Source organism: Paroedura picta, chromosome 2, assembly GCF_049243985.1.
Source record: "Paroedura picta isolate Pp20150507F chromosome 2, Ppicta_v3.0, whole genome shotgun sequence".
In the NCBI taxonomy this organism is placed as follows: domain Eukaryota; kingdom Metazoa; phylum Chordata; class Lepidosauria; order Squamata; family Gekkonidae; genus Paroedura; species Paroedura picta.
This window is the reverse complement of record NC_135370.1, coordinates 37,788,723-37,811,672: the sequence shown is the minus strand read 5'-3', so window position 1 is coordinate 37,811,672 and position 22,950 is coordinate 37,788,723. Positions and strand designations below refer to the sequence as shown.

Below are 22,950 nucleotides of genomic sequence, written 5' to 3'. Positions count from 1 at the left end.
TCAGAACAGCTTGATCAATGCTGTGGGGAGCCCAAGGTCACCCAGCTGGCTGCGTGTGGGGGAGTGCAGAATCAAACCTGGCTTGCCAGATTAGAAGTTTGCACTCCTACCCACTACACAAAGCTGGTGAGAAAATCGATATGGGGGGGGGAAATGGGGTACACACTGGCACATACTTCAGTTCAGATTACAGGTTCCTGTGACCATGTTGAGTAAACAGCAATAGCTGGTGCAATTGTAAACAGCATTAATGGACTCAGAACAGTGTCGCTCTATTTCCAATTGCCCTGGAGAAAATGCCATGCAAGACATTCATGTTGTGGCTCTGTTACCTTGGGGCAAGGCAAAGCCACTTGATTCCCCTCCCCGCGCTGTTCAGGAATCTGTTGTGTGCACAAATCATTTCCAGTGCTGTTGTGGGTTCCATAAACACGATTGTTTAACATCAGCTAAGCCAGCTTGGTGTAGTGGTTAGGAGTGCTGACTTCTAAGCTGGTGAGCCGGGTTTGATTTCCCACTCCCCCACATGCAGCCAGCTGGGTGACCTTGGGCTCCCCACAGCACTGCTAAAACTGTTCTGACTGAGCAGTGATATTAGAGCTCTCTCAGCCTCACCCACCTCACAGGGTGTCTGTTCTGGGGAGAGGAAAGGGAAGGTGACTAAGCCGCTTTGAGACTCCTTTGGGTTGAGAAAAGCGGCATATAAGAGCCAAGTCTTCTTCTCCTTCTTCTAAAATATTCCTATAGCTCTTGATTTTCCAAGCACGTTGCATCTCAAGCCACTACAACGCCATACAAGAACTGGGAACCGGGCAGAACAAGTTTCTGTAACAAAGTGTATGTCATTACATATTGGCATGTGTTTTTTTAAGTATCTGCAAAAGTGTAATTTTATATAGTTTATCTATTTTATCTTCGCAACAACAATCTTGTGAGGCAGCTTACGTGGTGACAAGACTGTCCAACCCAAGATCACCCAATGAATGTTCAAGGCAGAGTGGGAATTCTGAACTGGGTCTCCTAAATCCTACATGACACTCTAAGCCAGGCTTCCCCAACTGTCCCATGAAGGCCCCTCAATGGTACTACAGTGTGGATGTTGTCAAAATGGTGGCTGGGCTCCCACCCAGTGTCTGCTGCTTCGGGCTCCAAGCGAAACAGGAAAAAAATGCATGGATTAAAAAAAAATTCTACCCTTATTTGGGCAGGCTGACCTACCTCCTCCCAAAGCGGCCAATGATGGTCCTGGAGGAGTGGGAATGGGAGGGGCCCCAGCCATTGAAACCTTTACTGGCCCTCACTTCCAGGGGGCGTGGCAGGGAGGTGTGACCAGCTGACATCACTTCCCCTTACCTCAAAGCCTGAAAAATATTTCAGCAGTACCTCCACAGTCAAAAGGCTCAAAAAGGCTGCTGTAACCAGTGTTCCATGATGGCTTGCATGGATGCTACGTGTAAGAAATCTCCCTTGGCATATTATGCTCAGCAGGCAGTTATGATTTATCTGATATTTTTCTTCATCCCCTTCCTGCAAGCAAGCCTTATGGACCCATGGGCTAGGGGAAGAGCCCCACATCTGAACAGGAAGGGCCAGACATAAGCGCCATGGTTTCCCTGTGAGACTTCTCTGGATGTTTATGGAAATACTTTCAGATGGGTTTGACGCATGATCTTACCTAAGAGTTTCATGGTGGAACCTAGAGTGGGGGGAGAAAAAGAACTCGGTGAGATCTCCTAAACCCGAAAGGGTGTGTATGCATCTGTGTGGGTGCTTAGAGAAGGTGCATTCATTTTATACACGTCTCATCCCTGCGAGCATCCGCAATTTTGATTGGGTGAGTGCCGTGGCCACATTCCAAAGGGCACGTACAATCCGCCCACCTGGAATGAAACTGTAGGTATCTGCCAGGTTTCTGGCACATTTCCTTGCCCCGATAAGTTGACCTGCTAAAAAGTGTACCGCTGATTCGCACGCCCCAGTTACTCATGGTAGCCCTGCATGCCAAAATTTGAGACCCCCACTCTGCAGAATGGCTTCTCCCGCAGATGGCTGTTCCAGGTGCTTTACCTGACCCTGCAACCCGGGCGGAAGCTGACAGGTTGATATATTGTCAGGCTTGATCCCTGCAAACGTGTCTCAATCTGTTCCTTGTGTTTCAGTATGACAGAACGTACCAAGATCTGAAAGGGTTTTCCAAACATGGAGATAACTTCTGCAAGCAACTCCTGTCTGTCCTTCAACAGCGGTACGTGAGCCTTCCTAATGCAACCGTTCAGCTGCAGGCTCCAAGGCTCAACTATTTTCTCTGAATGAAGAGGGGCAGCTTTGAAACTAAATTAGTTTATACTGCACCCCCCCCTGAGTTGCTGGTTAATGGTTTGGTCTCCTGCTGTTTGCTCACCTGGTAATTAGTAGGGAGGCTTCTGAAACAAAGATAATAGGCGAATGGGTAAAAGGCCTGATTCGTGGAGCAGTTTCAATAAGATGTTATCAAAATGGATTTTCTTACTATCGCTAAGTCACATGTCAGAATGCAGAAGAAGAAGAAGAGTTGGTGCTTATATGCCGCTTTTCTCTACCCAAAGGAGTCTCAAAGCAGCTTACAATCGCCTTCCCTTTCCTCTCCCCACAACAGACACCCTGTGAGGGAGGTGAGGCTGAGAGAGCCCTGAGATTACTGAAGAAAGAGTTGGTTCTTATATGCCGGTCTCTCTCCCTGAAGAAGTCTCAAAGCGACTTATAGTCACCTTCCCTTCCCTTTCCCCACCACAGACACCCTGTGGGGTGGGTGAGGCTGAGAGCCCTGATATTACTGCTTGGTCAGAACAGCTTTATCAGTGCTGTGAGGAGCCCAAGGTCACCCAGCTGGCTGCATGTGGAGGAGAAGCAGGCAATCAAATCCAGCTGGCTCCTAACCATTACAGCAAGCACATTGTTGTAAAGGTCACATTGATCTGCATCATATTCTTATTTTCTGCTCACAGAAGAGGGTCAAGGTGATTTTTGTCTGTTTTGACCCTGAGAGATACAATTTGGGGGGAGGGGGGCAGAGGGAGAAGGGAGGGGGTATTATTTGTGGGTTTAGAGACGAGAACATTGGGAGTTCATTTCAGCTCTTTATTGTGACCCCAGCATGATGATACGAAGAGACAAAAACTGAAGAACCCCACCAAAACCCCCAATTTAAATACATGCACAGACAAAGGGATTTTCCTGCCAGTGCATGCTATGGGTCAGTTTTGGTTTAAACTGACTGAGTCCTGTGGTCAGGATCTAGCCGTGAACTGGCTGATACAAATGCAGAGTTCGAATCCTGCCTTGGACCTCCAGCTCGGTCCACAGCAGTCTACGGACACAACAGGGAGACCCTCTCTTCATCTAATGTAGGTTGTGGTAGTGCCAACAGGATCCCAACCACAGGCATGTTTTCCTCTTAACTTGGAGGGGATGTCTTTGATCCTGCCTGCGGACCTCATGGGTGGACTTGTTTAGATAGCAAAAATCTTTTATAGCTTTGCCATTGCAGTCACTCCGTTTCTTTATTCATCTGTGTCTTCTTTGTCCCCTGTGCATTAGGGCAGGGGTAGTCAAACTGTGGTCCTCCAGATGTCCATGGACTACAATTCCCATGAGTCCCTGCCAGCATTTGCTGGCAGGCGCTCATGGGAATTGTAGTCCATGGACATCTGGAGGACCACAGGTTGACTAGGGGACATCAATCTCTGCCCCCCCCCAAAAAAGTCACTGTTGGGTCAGGTTGTTGAAGATCTCAGATCACTCAGTTGGCCCCTCCTTGTGCACGTGTGAAACGCTGCCAATCCAAACAGAAAAATCCGTCTGGCCTCAACCAGAGCCAGAGCCTTCTCAGCCCTGGCTCTAGCCAGGTGGAATGTACTGCCAGTAGACTAACCAAGTTCTGCAGGGCCTGGAAAACAGCACTCTACAATCTATGGTTGAGGCCAAGGCAACTGCGGAACACTTACGGGCCTCCCTCTGTCTCCCTTCTCCACGCCCATCTCTCCGCCTGGATTTCCCCACACATCTACGGAGAGTACTATACCATGATGTAAGACTGAATATGTGAAAATAGGAGAAACACAAATGGCAAAATGTTAGTTCCAGTTATGTCACCTTTACTGGCTTTCGAACAAAGTGTTAATTTTTAAAAATTAATTATAAGGTACAATAGATAGGAAAAGAGCAAAGAACAGTCATCATCTATCTTTTAATTTACGATTACATTACTCAGAATATCGTTACATTATTATTTTACTTCACCTCTAACCGTTTAAATCTCATCAACTCTCCAATCATTAGACCCTTTTAATTATAATATACATACTTAGAAATCTACGGTCTTTAATCTTCAAGTCTACAGGTTATCAAAGCGTTTTTTTCCCCCCCTAAAAATGTTAAATTTTTTTAAATTGTTTCATGACGTTTTAAAATGGTCTTGATCTGAATCGTATATTGTGAACTGCCCCGAGCCTGCTTGCGGGAGGGGTGGTCTAAAAATTAAAGTATGAATGAATTAGTACCCATTCATGTTGAAAACAAGGACTTAGATCAGGGGTGGCCAAACTGTAGCTCTCCAGATGTCCATGGGCTACTTGCTGCCAAGGGCTCATGGTCACTGTAGTCCATGGACATCTGGAAAGTCACAGTTTGGCCACCCCTAACTTAGATGAACACCACAAGGCAAGACTTTTTGGGTGCTCATTTACAAATCACTGACTAATTGACTCTACCTGGTTTGTTCCCTCTATAGCAGCTTTGCACAAGAAGAAAAGGTCTGGGTGGGAGATCATGACTCCCCTTGGGTTGTACCAATAATGTTCTTATGGGAAACAGCTGATTGTCTTGGCCTGTTTAAATATAAGGCACAGACTTGAGATTCTAACTGCTGAATTGTCTGACAAAAGATATGTTCCCTTCTTGCGACAATAGTGAACAAAACATGAGCTGTACTGGTGTGTGCTCAATGATCTTGAATATCAAGTCCTAAATGTTTTGGGATGAGGGTATCTTTAAGTATTTGAAAGGTTGTCACTTGGAGGAGGGCAGGATGCTGTTTCTGTTGACTGCAGTAATGGGTTTAAACTTCAAGTACAACGATATAGGCTAGATATCAGGAAAAAACATTTCACAGAGAATAGGCTGCCTAAGGAGGTGGTGAGCTCCCCCTCACTGGCAGTCTTCAAGCAAAGGTTGGATGCACACTTTTCTTGGATGCTTTAGGATGCTCTGGGCTGATCCTACGTTGAGCAGGGGGTTGGACTAGATGGCCTGTATGGCCCCTTCCAACTCTATGATTCTATGATTGTTTGACCTGTATATGCATCTGCCTACACTTCAAGATTATTTATGCCACTTTTTAAACTGAGGCATGAGGCAAACAGGGGCAGGGCCTTTTCTGTAATGGTGCCCTGGTTGGGGAATGTCTTCCAGAGAGATATAAACATGCATTTTACCTTATTTTACTTAGTAGGTTGGCTTTTTTGTTCTCTTTTATATTTTGATGGCTACTTGTTCCATGCTCCTTGTTTAGTTTTTTTAAAATAGTTTACTTTATTTTGTATGTCCACCTTGAAGTCTTTTAAAATGGAGAAGCGAAATATAAATTGTTTACATTAAGCAATAAATAAGATCAGACAGAAATCTCAGATCTTGCAGATGGTGTTTCTAGGTGATGTATACATGTAATGTTTCCATGTTCACATGCTCATTTAAAAATATTTAAAATATTATGTAGAAACAGCTCCAACTTTTCACAATATCAGTTCAATGCTAAGACCAAGCAGGAGAAAAATGGCATCCCTCAATGTATGAAGTCACTTCCAACTGTGTAACTATGTGATGTCAGTGTGTTGTGGGGATGTTCTAGGATTCTAGCAAAACTCTATGCTTTTTACCATAGAATTCCAAATAAATCCTAGAGTGTCTATTGATGTACTAATATTACTTTCACTTACACAGCCAGAATTGACATTGCAGCATCTATGAATACCAATTGTGTACATGCCACCTTTCAGATGATTCCCACCCTCCTCAGTCTGCCCTTGGCTGCCAAACCTGAGACATTTACATTGAAGCTGATGGTCCAGAATGGTCCAAAATGGTGTGTCTCTGGTTAGGTTTTGTACAACAGCCTTAATGTAATGATGGCTTGATTCAAAGTTCTAACGAAGCCTATCCAGGTACTTGCAGATGCAAGCAAAGAGTAGACATATGGCGGTCTCTTGAGGCTGTAACAAGTAGCTTTAACTAGCCCCAAATTGTAGATACAGTCTTCTTGATCTAGCTTCTCAAAGCATTAAAAGCTGTTTCTGCTCCTGAGCCAATAGTCCTCCTTCGGTTTTCCCAAAAAGTAGATGCAGTATATAAATTACTTGTGGATAATTGCATCTATCGAAGACTCAACTTTCTCATCTGTGAAAAAGTAATGTGCAGTCTAGTCCCACCTCTGTGAAGCGCCATGGCTTTCAAAGAAATGATCCCAAATCATTCAGTGGAGCGCTCCATTTGAGAGAAGCTCAACACTTCTGTTGTATAAAACAGCAGGAGCAGAATGCTTGCCAGAGACCTTTTAAGGACCAACCATTGCAAAGGCTTTTCATATCTTTTAAATTATTTCTATTGATAGTAATACTTATATAATAATCTAGATAGGACTTTTTTCTCTACAAGACTGGGGAAGTCTTGCATTTTCAGAAAAATTCTGAAAAGTGAAAAACAAATCAGAATTAAAAAAAAAAATCCTAAGTATGATGTCTGCACTTTCAAGGACATCATAATTTAAAAGGGGGAAAAAAGAGATCTTGGGATTTTGTCTGCTGCTTTGGTGTGGTGGAACATTGCTGGGGTGGAAGAGGAGAAAGTAGCTGGTGCTGGATAAGTAGGGAGGAATCAGTAACAGTGTCATGTTGAGAGGGAAATGTGGCAAAGGGGCAGGGGGAGGGAAACAGGACTTCCCCTGTCCTGTGAGTCCCTCAATGACCCCTCAATTGTGTGCATGTGCATGCATGTAACTATGCAAGCTAGCTATAGTTTACAACAAATCAAAGCTGCAACTTAATTTTCCATGTGCCGTATATACTTGCAAATAAGCCAGGTTTTCCAGCACAGTTTTAGCACCTAAATGACCTCCGCGGGTAATTGATTAACAGCCTGCCCCCAGCCAGCCAATCGCAGCATTGCATCTGCTACCTGAGCTCTTTCAAGTGAGCTAGTGGCCTCCAGTTAACCTTTGCCTTAAACTACTGACCGCCAGTTAACCTTTGCCTTTGGCAAAGATCTTAAAAACTAAGCTCTTTGCAAGTGAGCTAGTGGCCTCCAGTTAACCTTTCCTTCTGCAAAGATCTTAAAAAATAAGCTCTTTGCAAGTGAGCTAATTGGTCCCAGCTAACCATTACCTTCTGCAAATATCTTCAAAGCTTACTCTGGCAGCTTGTAGGACATCAGTAGTTTGGCTGAGAGATTCTGATATCCCCCCCTTCTTTTCGTAATCACTTATTCCAAACTATTATTTTGGTTTCTGTGGGTGGAGTTGGGTTTTGGGGGTGCTTTGGGATTTACTGTTTTTTCAGTGTTTCTTCTTTTACCTGAGATGTTTATCCAAGCCCCTCCTCCTCCCATCTCCTCCAGGCTTATCATTGGCTATTTTGGGAGGGGGGAATCAACATGACTATAGTCATATCCAATAAATTTTTAACAAATTAAGAAAAATTATTCTCACCCATTCAGGAAACCCTTCCAGGGTCATCAAGAAACTCCAGGATTTCACTAAACCTTAGTTGAGATAGTCTGGATTAGGGTACAGTAGGAATTCTTACAAGTCTTTGTCTTTTTAAAAATTATTCATCATGGGCACTGTTAATCACTGTAAAATTTCCTGTCTCAAGGAGAACTATGGAGCCATCTGCTTTTCAAGTACTTTGTGGGTTGGATCTAGAAGAAAGAAGTCTTTTCTTTTGCTTTCATGCTGATCGGGGAGGGAAAATATTCTTCCCGCCCCCCACCTCCAGTCTGCCGGAATCACACCCATGTGTGAACTGTCACGAGCCAGCTATGTTGGGAGTGGCGGTATATAAAACTGATTATAAATAAATAAATAAAATGAAAATTTTCTGAGCAATGGAGAGTGGAAGCAGATTGCCCCCTGTATTTATGGAATTGGAAATTAAATATATATAACATGAATAATATTCTAATATCTCCAATATTCAGCCAGATGAATTTCTCTGAAGTTACAGCAACCTGTAAAACGTGGGTTCGATGGGACCTAATGGTTCCTTAGAACAAGATCTTTTGAAACGAAATAACTTATTGGAAAGTGTTTTGGACTCACCGTGGAGACCTCCTACATTTGAAGGAGAGCCTGGTGGGATCAAACTGACCCTCTTTACCACCTCCTCGTTTTCCTAGTAAGGACTGCACATGGCAATTTCACAGCATGCCACTGTGAAATTCAAGATATGACTAGGATTGGGACTGGCCTTAATTGTGGGATCGGATGTTTGCCAACTAGATCAAGGGTAGTCAACCTGTGGTCCTCCAGATGTTCATGGACTACAATTCCCATGAGCCCCTGCCAGTGTTTGATGGCAGGGGCTCATGGGAATTGTAGTCCATGCACATCTGGAGGACCACAGGTTGACTACCCCTGAACTAGATGAGACCGCTCTGGGTAAGCTTCTCTTCCATTGGATCATCTTCCATTTTGCTGAAACCCCTGTTATAAAGTTTTTTTTTTTAAAAAAAAGAGTTCCAGTAAATTTACTGAGAGACATTTTATGGAAGAAAAAAAAGCTTTTAGTAGTGACTTGTTATTTCATCCGGAAAAAAACGAATTCATTATACTGTCAGAGACTTTGAGTCAACAGCAAGTATTTTATTAGCTGTATATGCATTCTGAAGAGAAATTGCCTTTCTGAGAAGATTGGAGTTGCATTCTAAATCATGAGACTTCCTTTATATGAAAGATGTTTTTGAAACTAGTGCTTTGAGAAATGAGATGAAACATCTCACCACCTTTACAGTGAAACAAAGATAACACAGCCACACAAACTATCTGTTGTCTTCATTTTATTGAGACTAGGTCTTCCCAAATTGGGCAATACGCCCCTATATGGAGGATGGAGCAAAATTGTTCTCTCTTGCCCCAAAGGGACAGACCAGAACCAATGGGATGTGAGTGTCCTGCATAGTGCAGGGGGTTGGACTAGATGACCCATGAAATCCCTTCCAATTATATTATTTTATGATTCTATGAAACTAAGGTTGAGAACCATTGTCCTAGTGAGAGACATTCCGTGATGGCTTGCCATTGCCTGCCTCTGGGTACTAGCTACTCTGGACTACCTTGGTGGTTTCCCATTCCTGAGTTTACTCTGCTAGCAAGGAGCAACAGCAGACACCGTTAGACTCTCTGCATCTGTTGATGTGTAGGCATGTAGTCTGCTTGCAGCCTAGCCATAGAGGCCTGCAATGTGCTGCTTTTGTAACTACTATTTGAGCTTTTGTACTCTGCTTCGGTAAGGAGACTGAAGCAAATTAATATAATATATATTTATAAATACTCTTTCCCCGTAAAGATTCTCTCTTCTAAACCTCAAAGTGCTGAGAGTCTGGATCTGTGTCTCATCCACAAAGGTAACTAATTGCATACTTTCAAATTTTTCAGTTACTCTACAGCTCTGTTTCTCTGGAGGGATTGAGGACCAAGCCAAGTCCTCAAAAAATCCCAACAATATGTTAGCTGATCTTTTCAAAGAACACTAAAAGGTCCAGGAGACAAGACTTCCCTTCAAAGAGACTACATCAGTACAACTTCAGTAGGGCTTGCAACAAGAAAGGGTAATCCACCCAAATCCCTTTAAGACACATATTCACGCACTTGCAGGTGCAGAACCAAGGCCTAGCTGCCTGCGCTCTTGTATCTGTAGCCTGCCCCACCCTTCATTCCAAAAGCATGCGCTTCTGCTCCAGGGACTGGGGAATCGCATTCTAGTAAAAAGCCAGAGGGAGTGGCTGAGATAGACAAACCAATTTTCTCATGTAAATTACGGGAACACCAAGGACAAACTGGGCATAACTGATTCATGATGGTGCATTAGCCGAAAGCTGAGGAGGGGTGATGTCTGTCTCAGTCTTGCACTGCTGAGTGACATGAATTATGGACTGCCAGGTTGGGGGGAGGGCTATGACAAATAATTGCTGTCAAGGGATAGGTTGCCGCCTGGTGACAGGAGCGTCAGGCGAAGTTTCTGAAAATGGAAGAAAACTGAAGTAGGTCCTTAAGACCTACTTTCCTTTGTAGAGAAATGCAAGAAGCAACCACAGGGCCAGACTTTGCAACAGAAAGTGTGAAATCCGACAAGAGCCCTCCAGAAGCAAAGAAATCCATGAGGTAATTTAACAAACAAAACACAAAGACATAAATCTGTAGGGTTTGGGGTTATTTTGTTATATGTTGGTTAAAAATCTTCATCTTTTTAGCTGTCTGAGATTATCTCCTTTCTACAAATATTTTATATTAATTTTTCTAAGTATAGATTCAGTCTCCTTTCCTTTGGAAATGTCAAATGCAATACCCGTTTTCAAAAGAGCTTTCAGAGTGCAACAAGGAAATTACAGACAAGTAAACATCTATTTGGGGTGCAACAGTGGAAAACGATATTAAAGATACATTGGTTTAAGCCAGGGTTTCATAAAACTTGCGGTTTCATGGCCCTGGAAGGGTTTCCTGAATCAGTGGTAGTCAATTAATCTGTAATATATCTATATCTATATATCTATATCTATATCTATATCTATATCTATATCTATATCTATATCTATATCTATATCTATATCTATATCTATATCTATCTATAGAGATAGAGATAGAGATAGAGATAGAGATATTTAATTTGTTAAACATTTATCAGGTGATATGACCATCCCAAATTGGCCAAAGGTGGACCTGGAGAGAGTGAGAAGGGGAGAGGCCCTAGGTGGGCATGTACACAGCTGTGTTTCCCAACCGTATTCTGCACTATGGCACCACTTCTGGGGGTTCTCAAAGTCTGAAGAATGTTTCAGGAATTTCTCAACAGTAAAAAAGTTGATAAAGGCTGGTGTATGGACACAGAGAAACAAGTCTTGAAGAATGATCATTCTTCAGAGACCACACTGTGTGTGGCTGGATTTTTAATGGCTGTATATCATGCTAGATCCAAGATATTGTAAATCATTTTTTTAATTATTCACTCTGATTGTATTTGTCCCTTGTTTTATGCCAATAAAGTTATCATTATCATTATCAAGTTTGAGGAAGAATGGGCATGGCTTCTTTAAAGGAAGGCCGGTCTCTCTAACCTTTTGGAGTTCTTTGTAGCTTCCATGGGCAACACCCCGTAGGGATTATATACTTGTACTTCCAAAGAATTTTGGACCAAGTCCCTCACTAAAGTCTCCTGAATAAACATAATAAGGACACTGATGGGGTACGAGAACCAGTCCACACCTGACCTAGAAACTGAATAAAACCTACCAGGCAGACAGTAGAAATAAACAGATAATTCTTGCAATGCTGGGAAGTGAGAAGTCCGGTTCTTACAGGGTTCAGCATTTGGACCAGTGATATTTGTATATGATGTGGAGTTGCAGGTGAACAAGCAGGCTATGAAGCCATATTTGTGGGGAGAGGAAAGGGAAGGCGACTGTAAGCCACTCTGAGACCACTTCAGGTACAGAAAAGCAGCATATAAGAACCAACTCTTCTTCTTCAGTAATATCAGGGCTCTATTTGCCATTGTGATGGACGGCTTGGTGAAACTGTCACCTCTGTTTGTGACAATTGCAAACATTTCTTTGTTTGCTTAATTTATAACAAGTTATTTAGAACAGGGTGTGCGTTGTAATGGAGCAGTTGCATACGGAAGACTGTAAACTATTCTGGTTGTCTTATCTTTAAAAAGGTTCCTGTAATAGTAGAAGAAGTACAGAAGGGACGTCCAAGATAATCAAGGGGCTGCAATCTGGAGCTTTCTAGTGTAGGGGAAAGAAGACGAAGAGAGAATATGACGAGTGGGGTAGTCAAACTGCGGCCCTCCAGATGTCCATGGACTACAATTCCCAGGAGCCCCCTGCCAGCATTTGCTGGCAGGGGGCTCCTGGGAATTGTAGTCCATGGACATCTGGAGGGCCGCAGTTTGACTACCCCTGGCGTTAGAACTTTAAGAATAGGATGGAAACAGTGGAGAATTATAATATCGTCTCAATGTCCACGATAGGCATCCAGAGAAATTGATGGGCAATAGAATGATGGGCAAAAAACGGAAATACCTCCTCACTCAAACAGTGTTTACCTTGTGTAATTCACAACCACTGGATGTAGTGATGGCCACAAGTATAGATTTTTTAAAATGACTGTTAGACAAATTCATGGATTTATTAGCTATAATACTAAATGGAACTTCCACATTCAGAGGCAGTAACCTTGAGCCTCAAAGGAGGGCGGTATATAAATAAACAAAAACAAACACACACACGAATGAATGAATGAATGAATGAATGAATGAATGAATGAATGAATGAATGAATGAATGAATGAATGACAGTGTGCCGGGGGGAGGGGAGGGGATGACAACCTGGGGAAGGTTTGGCCAGTGTAGGCTTTCGGAGGTCATCTAGCTGGTCTGCACTAGAATGATTGGTCACTGACAATTCAATTCTAAACAGAGCTACCCAATACATCTCAGAGAGGTACGCAAATGCTTAATGATTTCTTGTGACTTTGTTGACAGAGCTAATTTGGAAATTACTTATGCTGACGGACTGGGGAAGCTAGCCAAGAAGCTCACCAAACTGCTGGACAAAATGACGGTCAAGTAAGTGATGAGCAAGTCTGTGTCCTGAAAACTTCTTCAAAATGGCTTCTCTACGTTTCTCTCGTCGGATAACGTTCTATAGCAGGGGTCCCCCCAGTCCTTTTCAGCCAGCAGGCACCTCTGGATTTCTGTCACAGCATATTCGGCAAAGGGCCCCACCTGGACTTTAAACAGACCGTTTACCTTTCTGCAAAGTCTTGGCAGGCACCAGAAGAAGTGTTAGCAGGTGCCATGGTGCCCACAAACAGTACACTGGAGGGCCCTGTTCTATAACATTGTGAAAGGCTGTCATGTCCACAGAAAAAAAGGCAGGTAGCATTTCCCCAACACACATACATGAAAATGAAGCTACAGAATTAAAAATCCAACTTCCTGAAATTTCTTCTTTTTCTTGGGGGGGGGGGGCACACACTGGGTTTTCCTCTGCATATACTCCAGTTTCAGATTTCCAGTTTTGTTATGCGCATACCCAAAGCTGAAAATATGTACATAGCCCCCTTTTAGAGAAAATCGTGCTTGTGTATATTGTGCCTAGCCCATTCTCCCCTAGGGTTGCCGATCTCTGAGTGGGGCTGGGGGATTTCCAGAATTATTCATCCCCAGACTACAGAGGTCAATTTCTATGGAGAGAATGACGGCTTTGAGAGCGGTTTCTCAGTGGAAAAGGCTTCATGGGGAGGTGGTGGGTTCTCCATCTTGGGAGATTTTTAAACAGAGGCTAGATAGCCATCTGACGGAGAGGCTGATTCTGTGAAGGCTGAAGGGGGTGGCAGGTTACAGTGCATGAGCAATAGGGTTGTGAGTGTCCTGCATAGTGCAGGGGGTTGGACTAGATGACCCAGGAGGTCCCGTCCAACTCTATGATTCTTTGGAGGGCAGATTTTATGTCACCGTAACTTGCTGAAGTTCATCCCCTCCCTAAACTCCATTCCCTAGACTTGACCCTCCAAATCTCCAGGAATATCCCGACTGGAGATGCAGCCCTAAGAGCTACAGTGTACTCTGAGAACTAAATGAAAACTGTGGCCAGTGATTGTGTAAGGCTGTGTAATCAATTTACCATAGCAACAACCAAGGCCAACATCCCTGACTCTGGCATTTAGACGGGTTTGATCAAGGTCAAAGCACTGTTTGAGGGAATGTTAAACTATATGGAATGGGAGCCAGCTTGGTGTAACGGTTAAGAGTGGCTGCCTCTACTCTGGAGAACCGGGTTTGATTCCCCACTCTGACCCACATGCAGCCAGTTACAGCTTGTTACCCGAATTGCGCTTACAGGTGTCCTGTGACACATATATTAAGCCTTTGGCCCATTATGCACCGAGTGGAAGGTCCGCGTTCGGGGTGGTATGGCGGTGGCTAAAATCACCAATTATGCACTCTGCAGGTGGCAACCGGGCGCAGAGGCAACGTATGCCGCCAAAAAAGCCGCGTTAGTGAGATGCGGAAAAAAGTGGAGCGTCCCGGGACCAGGGCGCAACCAGAAGAAGGTCCAGAGTAGCCGCGTGCATAATCAGATACTCTGGGTTTCGCTGTCGTTGCGTTCCGTCCCGTGCGTAAGCAGTTTGCTTCGCTTCTTCCTCCTCCACGTTCTCCATTCCGCTGTTTCAGCGGCCGTGCATAATAGGCCTTTGGGGGAATCAGCTGAGCAGCGAACGGGGAACTTAGCGTTAAAGGACCAAAATGCCTGTGTTTACGAGGTAATTCAACCGCTAGGAAATCAAGGCAGGCAGCGTTGGTAAATTGTAACAATAATAAGAATAGTCTTCATTAGAAAGAAAATAATAAAAGCATAAATATATCTAACACACTAACAAGCAGTCATACAGAGAAGAATAGGGTGGGAAAAGAGGGTCCAGTATAATTACCTTTCCTGTAGTGATGATAGGCAAGAGAAAGCAGGATGCACGGGGAACGTGCAGGGTGATTCAGATGGATTCCATATCCGAAATACATACTGGGGCTTGCTAAATCCATTGTTTATATAGGGCAGGGGTAGTCAAACTGCGGCCCTCCAGATGTCCATGGACTACAATTCCCAGAAGCCCCTGCCAGCATTCGCTGGCAGGGGCTCCTGGGAATTGTAGTCCATGGACATCTGGAGGGCCGCAGTTTGACTACCCCTGATATAGGGTTTGGGGGAGCTGGCCTACATGATGCAAGCCAGGTGGGAGGCTAGTGGGAAATTCCCCCTGAGCCTGGTGTTGGGCAGCTGCTGGCCCAAGCTGGAGATGGCCTTAGAGTAGACAAAGGTGTCAATGGGTCTAAGAAAAGGGAGCCGTCATGTCGCAATGGGTCTGGCAGCTAGTGTTTGCAGAAGAGATTTCCCCTGGTAGAGGGGCCAAGTAGTAGTAACATAACTTAGGGACCGCCTTTCACCCTATGTTCCCTGCAGGGCTCTGCGGGGACAAATCTGTTGGTCGTTCCCGGCCCCCGGAAAGCAGTTGGCCTCAACCAGGGCCAGGGCCTTCTTGGTCCTGGCCCCTACCTGGTGGAATGAGCTCCCGAAAGAGCTATGGGCCCTGCGGGAGCTTTCGGCGTTCTGCAGGGCCTGCAAGATGGAGCTCTTCCGGCAGGTCTATGTTTGAGGCCAGTGCGCGGACGAAAATCTGCTCCCCCCCTGCCACTCTTCCCATCCCAGGAGCAGATTAAAAACCCCTCCACCCTGAGGTTTTTGGGAGGTTTTTTTGCCGCCGATTGGAGGATTTTAAGGGGATGGTTGATTTGTGTTTTATAATATTATGGGTTTTCTGGGGTTTTATGCATTGGGGGTTTTATCATTGTTAGCCGCCACGAGCCCTCGTGGGAGTGGCGGGATAGAAATGCAATTATATATTAAAAAATAAATTTAAAAAATAATGTTGCAAGACAAAGAAGTTTGCCTAGGAGCCCTGAGCAAACCAGTTCTGGCCAGACCAAGCTATCAGCAATACTATGGGGTGGGAATCAGAGTCCAGAGGCACCTGAAATTCCAACCTGTAGCCAAGGGCAAGCCAAGGCATGTCCTGGTTTCCAAGATGGATTCTGCCCTAGCAGTGTGTCTGGTCAGGGTGTTTCAGTGTGTCCCAGTGTCTGGCTTGCTCCCAAGCCTAGACAGTTGCGGTGTACTACTGGTTATGGAGTACCGTGTGCCAGCATGTGAGGCAGGGGTGCTGCCATACTTAACAAGCTTTCTCAGCCTCACCTACCTCACATGTTGTCTGTTGTGGGGAGAGGAATGAGATTGTAAACTGCTTAGAGAGACTCCTTTGGGTAGCAAAAAGTGGGGTACAAAAAAAAACAACTCTCCTTTTCATTATCAGGTCTAAACTGATGACTCCCATGACATAAAATGCAATATTTGTAGCATATGAATTGGTACTACTAAAATGTAATTTAGAAGTCTGAATGCATTTGATTTCTTTAAGCAAATTTGAGAATATACTCATATCCTGGAAGCAAACGGCAGCACCTTATGCTACCTTAGCTTTTGCTAATATATCTGTTCAGGCTGGGTTTTTTTCAAGGAGAACAAAGACAGGGAGAACAAAGACCCTTTTCTTTGTAATGAAAAAGTAACCCCCGTCTGCTCAAACCACCGCCAGGGAGGCATAGATAACACAGCCACACAAACTATCTGTTGTCTTCATTTTATTGAGACTAGAGGTTCCCAAACATGCGGCCTCTGTGGGCATCATAGTTTGGAAGTGTTTGCAGCAGATATATAACAAGAAAAACGTTTTTTTTAAAGGTACATTTTTCTGAGTTTATTTGTGCAATATGGCATTGGAGAGTACAATTATCAGCAGATATCAAAGGCTATTTAACACTGAGATTTATCATACACCGGTGGAAACTTTGCAACATATGCTTTAGCATCAGTCACTTTATTTTATTACAGAATGTTTCTAAATCTTTTCTTCCCACCCTGTGAACATCCTGCTTTTCTTTGATGCTCAGCACAGTTTATTTTTGCAGCCAGAAAGGGTATGGGAGGTGATAAATCCATTTCAAGGGAACAGTATAAAAGAATTCCATGGTCAGTTTTCATTTCCACTGATCTTGAGACTAAAGGAAAGTTTATCATGTCATGTACTACCAGGTAGTGCAGGGATAGGGGGACAGGCCCTCCCAGGAAGTCTGCCAGTGGCTCATACCACTGCTTGGTCCGTGGGAGGGTGGGCAGGTGGGCAAGTGTTGGGCCATGGCGGAGGGAGAGAGGACTCATGGCCCCTGCCGAGGGCTGGAAGAGCATCTTATTAGTCCTCAGTGGGTAGGTCCCCCTCCTAACGAGTGCCAATCAAAGGTGCGCCAGCTTCTCTGAGGTCCAATCAGAAGCCCCGTGGCGGTTACTGATGGAGTGCCAGCTTCTTTGAGTGGCCGTCAGGGGAGGGCCCTCCCCTCAAGGTCCAATTAGAAGCCCCGTGGTGGTTACTGATGGGGCGTCAGCTTCTCTGAGTGGCCCTCAGGGGGAGGGCCTTCCCCGCAAGGGCCAATCAGAGGCCCGGCACATTGTGAGAAGTACCGTGCACATTTTATTATATAGGATAACATCCACCAAATTCTTCAGTATGATTCTTTCTTAACACAGAGAAGCTTCTCAGCCTTTCGGCTAAGGTTTGTCTTGCTTTAGGATGCTTAGGGCTGATCCTGTGTTGAGCAGGGGGTTGGACTAGATGGACTGTATGGCCCCTTCCAACTCTATGATTCTATGATTCTTCTATGATTAACACACAGGGTATCTGTAATGTCCTGAGTTCAGACATTTATCATTTTAGAGTGTGCAACTCGATAATACTAGGTGACTTGGGAGCCACACAGGGCTCTTCGACATGCTCTTTCCCATATTACTATTATTATTATAGATTATAATAATATTATTCCGGTAAAGGGAACGTGTTCATTGCCTTGTGGTTGGCAAACGGTTTCCACCTTGAAACCACTGTTGCCTGGGGGACTGGAGAAGAATCTCACTAATATCATGAGCTGATTTGCCAACCCTGACTGGCTGCCATTTTTCTCGCACCAGTAGGAATGGCCATAGGGGGAGAACTCGAAGAAAAAGTGACCTATCAGCAGTTACAAAGGAAATATGCATGGCAAAGTATGAAGCAGAAGAGTAGTTGTTAATTCAGATCATAAAGCCAAAACATGGACTGGTTAAAGACATGTTTTCGCAGCTTTTCATCTTTGGCTTAGCTACCTTTTTGTGTGAAGAGAAGTTTCTTAAAAGTTAGCTCCCATAGGAATGCATGACTGAGAGTCAGATTAGGCACCTGAGGCCCTACTTGTGTCACACTGAACATGTCTTCTGACCCCAAGGTCACCTGCCAAGCCTCCACTGCAGACTTCTCCCAGATCCTGTTTTGATATTCTAACAACTACGCCTCATTGGCTCTCTTTAGCATTAGTTTTGCAGATTTGGCCCCCAAATTTGGTTCTACAAATGCAAACCACTATTGCAGAAGTGATATGAATTTTAAATGGAATTTCTGAGTAGATTCTTAGCAGATTTTGTGTTGATTTCCCAAAGCTGAAGCAAGGGCTAATATCCATATTTCTCTTTAGCTATATTTGCGGTGCCTGGAATTGTGTTTCGGAAGGGATGAAATCAACATCTGATTTGCACTGGTGAGTACAAGACGGCGCGTTATTCGAAGTCCACCGGGAGCGAGAAAGGTTTTAAAACTTGTACAATAAACATTTTGGGTTTTTTATGGCTTGCTCCGGGGTTGCCCAGAGCATATTTACAACTGTTCCCATATGGTTTGTCTGGCAAATAATTTCCGAGGAGGCAAATTTTCATGCAGCAGGTGTATGTGTTTTATGTTCTGTGCCCAGTAAACTTGGCAAAGCTATTCAGACAGAAGCAATAAACCCAACGAAACGAATCCTGGATGAACACGAGAAGAAGAAAAAAGCAGTGAGTAGCTTTTTTGTTACATTTTTAGACAGTGCTTTGAGGACATTTGTATATACGATGCTAGTTAGTATGATGAGGTTAGTGTAACGATATCCTTGCATGTTCAATGTCTTACGCTGGAAGTTACATTTTCCAGCTCATTTGCTTCCCAGGTTGGGAAGACAGAGCAATATAAACAGATCTATTACATTTTTTTTATCACTCTCTTTCCTCATGGCGCTCAGGTTGGCTTATGTGATTCGTCTTCCATTATTTGCTTTATTCCCACACCAGTTCTGTGAGGTAGATCCAGCTGGCTGGCCCAAAATGACCCAGCGAGCTTTGTGGCCATGTAGGGATTTGAACACGTCTCCTATTTCTAGTCCTGCTGGCCTGCTACAGCATGCTGGTTCTCGCAGGCTACACTAGATAGCAGAGGCTCCTTAAGCAGGTAAAAGGGTGGGTGTCCCCTCAGAAAGAAAGAAGAGATAGGCTTAGTCATCCTAAGGAAATGTCTCTTTAACTTCATCAAATCCATAGGGCTTCTGATCATCGACTCAATCACCATATACAAAATACTCATTTTCTGAACAGGGAATCTTCCAGGTTAGCTGTGAATTTAAAAGTTTTTCCTTTACCCCAAGTCTCTTGAGAGTAATTGTCTACTTCAGGGGTAGTCAAACTGCAGCCCTCCAGATGTCCATGGACTACAATTCCCAGGAGCCCCCTGCCAGCGAATGCTGGCAGGGGGCTCCTGGGAATTGTAGTCCATGGACATCTGGAGGGCCGCAGTTTGACTACCCCTGGTCTACTTTATGGGTCATTGTTTGGCTTCCTCAGGTAAGTCAGTTAAATGACCATCACTGCTACAAAATCTGTACTCTTTCCTCAAATCTGTGAAGGTTCTCTGAAGCCTGATGTAGTGGTTAAGAGTGGTAGCTTCTGGTGAGCCAGGTTTGATTCCCCACTCCTCCACATGCAGCCAGCTGAGTGACTGTGGGCCAACCACGGTCCTGATAGCACTGTTCTCACAGAGCAGTCCTGTCAGAGAACTCTCAGCCCCACCTATTTCACAGGATGTCTGTTGTGGGGAGAGGAAGGGAAGGAGACTGTAAGCTACTTTGAGACTCCATAGGGTAGAGAAAAATGGGGTATAAAACCTTGTTTTTCTTCTTTAAGAAACAGACATCTAAATATTATCGATTTTCTGCTATAGGAAGTGTACAAAGATTATCATTACTACTAGCAAAAAAGCCCATTGTACTTAAAAATACAACAGATCCTAACCTCCCCCCCCCACCTCAGGCAAGCCCATCAAGGCCTGGAGAGGCCACTGTGGGTCTATTTGGGGCAGGGGGAGCACTAGCGGGGACTCCGTTCCTCTCCCCCAATCCCAGGCAAGCAGCTGAGGCCTGGAGAGGCTGTGGCAGGGGGGAGCACTGGTGGGGACTCCCTTCCTCCCTCTCCCCCCACCCCATGCAGCCCTGCCGAGGCCCAGCAAGGCTATGACTGTGGCTGCTAGGGACAGTGGGTGTGCTGGTGGGGACTGGCTCGCTCCCTCCTCCCTCCTCCTCCTGGCAGGCCTGCCGAGTTCTGGTGAGGCTGCGGTGGGACTGCACAGTGTGGGAGAGAGTGCTGGCAGAGGTTCCCTCCCTCCTTACCCCCTCACCGAGCCTGCAGTCCCAGGCTTTCCGCCCGCCCTCCCAGCTCCTGCTGGCTGCCTTAACTTACTGCAGGCTGGTACTTCTTCCACATAGAGGAAGTTGTTTGGGGATTCGGCCAGGGGCAGGACATACTACCTAACTGGCAGTTAGGCAATGAGTCCCAACTCCTCCCACCACCCTCTTCCCATTTTATGTACATGTTCCAATTCTGATTCCGATGGTGTGCCCATTGTAGAGGGTTTTTTTTTTTTTTTTGTGGGAGGTCCTATTTTCTGTGGTGTATTTCAGTGGCCCCCAACCCGCGGGCTGCAGCCCGGCGCCGGGCCGCGAAGGCCTTGGCACCGGGCCGCGGCTCCTTCTTCCCTCCCCCCCCCGAAGCTAGAAGCTCGCCAGGCTGCAAGCAAATCGGCCGCCAAAGGGGTTATTAGCTCGCGGCCGGCAAGCTTCTCACTTCGGGAGGGGAGAGAAGAAAAGCTTGCCAAGCCGCAAGCTAATCGGCCGCTTTAGCTTGCGGCCCGGAGGGGCCGGGAGGGGAAGCCGCGGCCGCTGGCATGGCAGCGACGCAAACACGCATGCGTGGACTGCTGCGCATGCGCGTTTGCGCCCCTGGTGGGCGCAAACACGCATGCATAGTAGTCCGCGCATGTGCGTTTGTGCTGGGGCTGCCGCGCGTGCGCAGGCCCCCGGGCTGCCCTCTCCGCCCACTCCGGAGCAGCAGTCCGCGGCAAGCGAAAGCTTGCCGACTGCTGGTGTATTTTAACAGTGACAGTCATATATTTGCTTATCATGTTTTGAAATACTCCCAAAATGTAATATATAATTTGATATACCATCTGATGTCTGTGATTACTGTGAATTAATAAACATAGTTTTAAAAGGAGTATCTTCTTTTGAGGGGGAACACCATTCTTTGGAAGCATACCAGTGTAATCCTGAAGATTAGGGTTGGATCCAAGTGACTTTTCCCTTGATGAAAAGGGAGTGTCACTTTTGTCTTATCCCACAAAGACTATGCCTGGGATCATGGGACCTCTGTGTACAAAAGCCACGTGGAAAGGGTGGGGAAGTAAAGAAGAGAACTGGGTGTGAGTAAGTCAAAAGCTGGTGGGAACCCACTCTATACTTACTGAGTAAGGTGCATCCCTATTTCAATACAATCAATGGGAGATTGCTTAATGATTCATTAGGAGCTAGATTGTACTGTAAGGGCGTGGATCTGTATACCACTGAATACTGCCCTGTTGAACTCACTGACTTCCTGTATTTTTCTTTCTGCTCAAGAAAATACCATAGGTCAGGGGTAGTCAAACTGCGGCCCTCCAGACGTCCATGGACTACAATCCCCATGAGCCCCTGCCAGCGAATGCTGGCAGGGGCTCATGGGAATTGTAGTCCATGGACGTCTGGAGGGCTGCAGTTTGACTACCCCTGCCATAGGTGAATGATTACAATAACTCAGTGTTCCAACGACAAAGGGATCCAATCTCAGCTTGTGCGGATTTGGTTTTGCAAGCACAATAGGCTCCTTTTTTCTTTTCTTTTTTTTACAAATTTTCTTTTTCTTCCTCGTGCTAAAATCCCCTTTCAACTGCCGTTTCGACAGCAATGTGATCTAATAAAGTGCTGTTTATTGGCTTCTTCCAATACTAGAAGACAAGCCTGATAGGAATATTTGCTTTTTCAATGCTCTTGTGTTTCTCTCCCCCAAGCTAGACAACATGGTGGAGAAGACGGAGGACATGGTTATCAGCAACTGGCGGCAACAAATAAAGGCAAGGTTCCCGCCCCCCCCTCTTTTTTACTGTAAAATTGCCCAGGCTTGATCCAGTCAAAGCAAGCACTTTGGAGTCCTGTCCGTTTCAGCAACACAACTGAGATTGAGAAGGGCTCAACTGAAACTATATTGTGCTTCCAAATTTCCAGTCAAAAGCATTGGCTGGCTGTGCCAGGGTGGGAATGAACACTGACTTGCTTAATTGCAGATCTGATATTTTATCTCTATATGGAAGGGAAAGGTAGTCTTGTATGCCATCTGGATGGCCATTACACAGCAACATGCTTGGTCGAACCATACTGTCCAGCAAGCACGGTTTGTTACCTGAAATGCAGCTCCGTATCCTTTAAGAACAGATTTGCAGACACGTGTTAGGCTCCCAGGTATTTCCTGGTGATGTTGTAGCCTAGCCAGAAGGTAGCTCATAGTAGCAGACCCTTTCTCCTTCTCCTCCTTCCTAGCACCATGAATCTAAAGGTGTTGCTAAAGTAGGTTTGACTTAGACAGGCCGTGGAGAGAGACAATTCCCCCTCTTGTTTCTGATTGTAATTTCCAGCTATGGTGGATGCATGGTTGCACGACAGAATGGTATCCAAACATCCACCATTTGACTTTCCACCCGTGTGTGGTGTGCTGCGAGAGCAGAGCACAGACTGGAATGCATGGACTTTCAAAAGTCCAAATCCATCCTCTCTAGACAGGTATTTAGCCCCTGGGTGATCCATGTCTGCCCTTTGAGGTTAATGGGAGGGATTATGA

At 45.2% G+C, this 22,950-nt stretch overlaps 1 protein-coding gene across 5 annotated transcripts in view; it reads left to right on the top strand.

The window, feature by feature from the left end:
• The window catches only part of NOSTRIN (nitric oxide synthase trafficking), a 42,860-nt gene that overhangs the window by 2,129 nt on the left and 17,781 nt on the right, over window positions 1-22,950 (top strand). For 3 of the 5 annotated variants that reach the window (XM_077319805.1, XM_077319803.1, XM_077319802.1), the window contains exons 2-6: window positions 2,160-2,245; window positions 12,789-12,872; window positions 18,420-18,482; window positions 18,693-18,774; window positions 22,127-22,189. In XM_077319805.1, coding sequence (XP_077175920.1) covers window positions 2,160-2,245; window positions 12,789-12,872; window positions 18,420-18,482; window positions 18,693-18,774; window positions 22,127-22,189 — 378 coding nt within the window. Of the gene's footprint in view, window positions 1-2,159; window positions 2,246-9,732; window positions 9,856-12,788; window positions 12,873-18,419; window positions 18,483-18,692; window positions 18,775-22,126; window positions 22,190-22,950 lie in introns of those variants that run through there. The other 2 variants (XM_077319806.1, XM_077319807.1) reach the window with 2 other exon arrangements.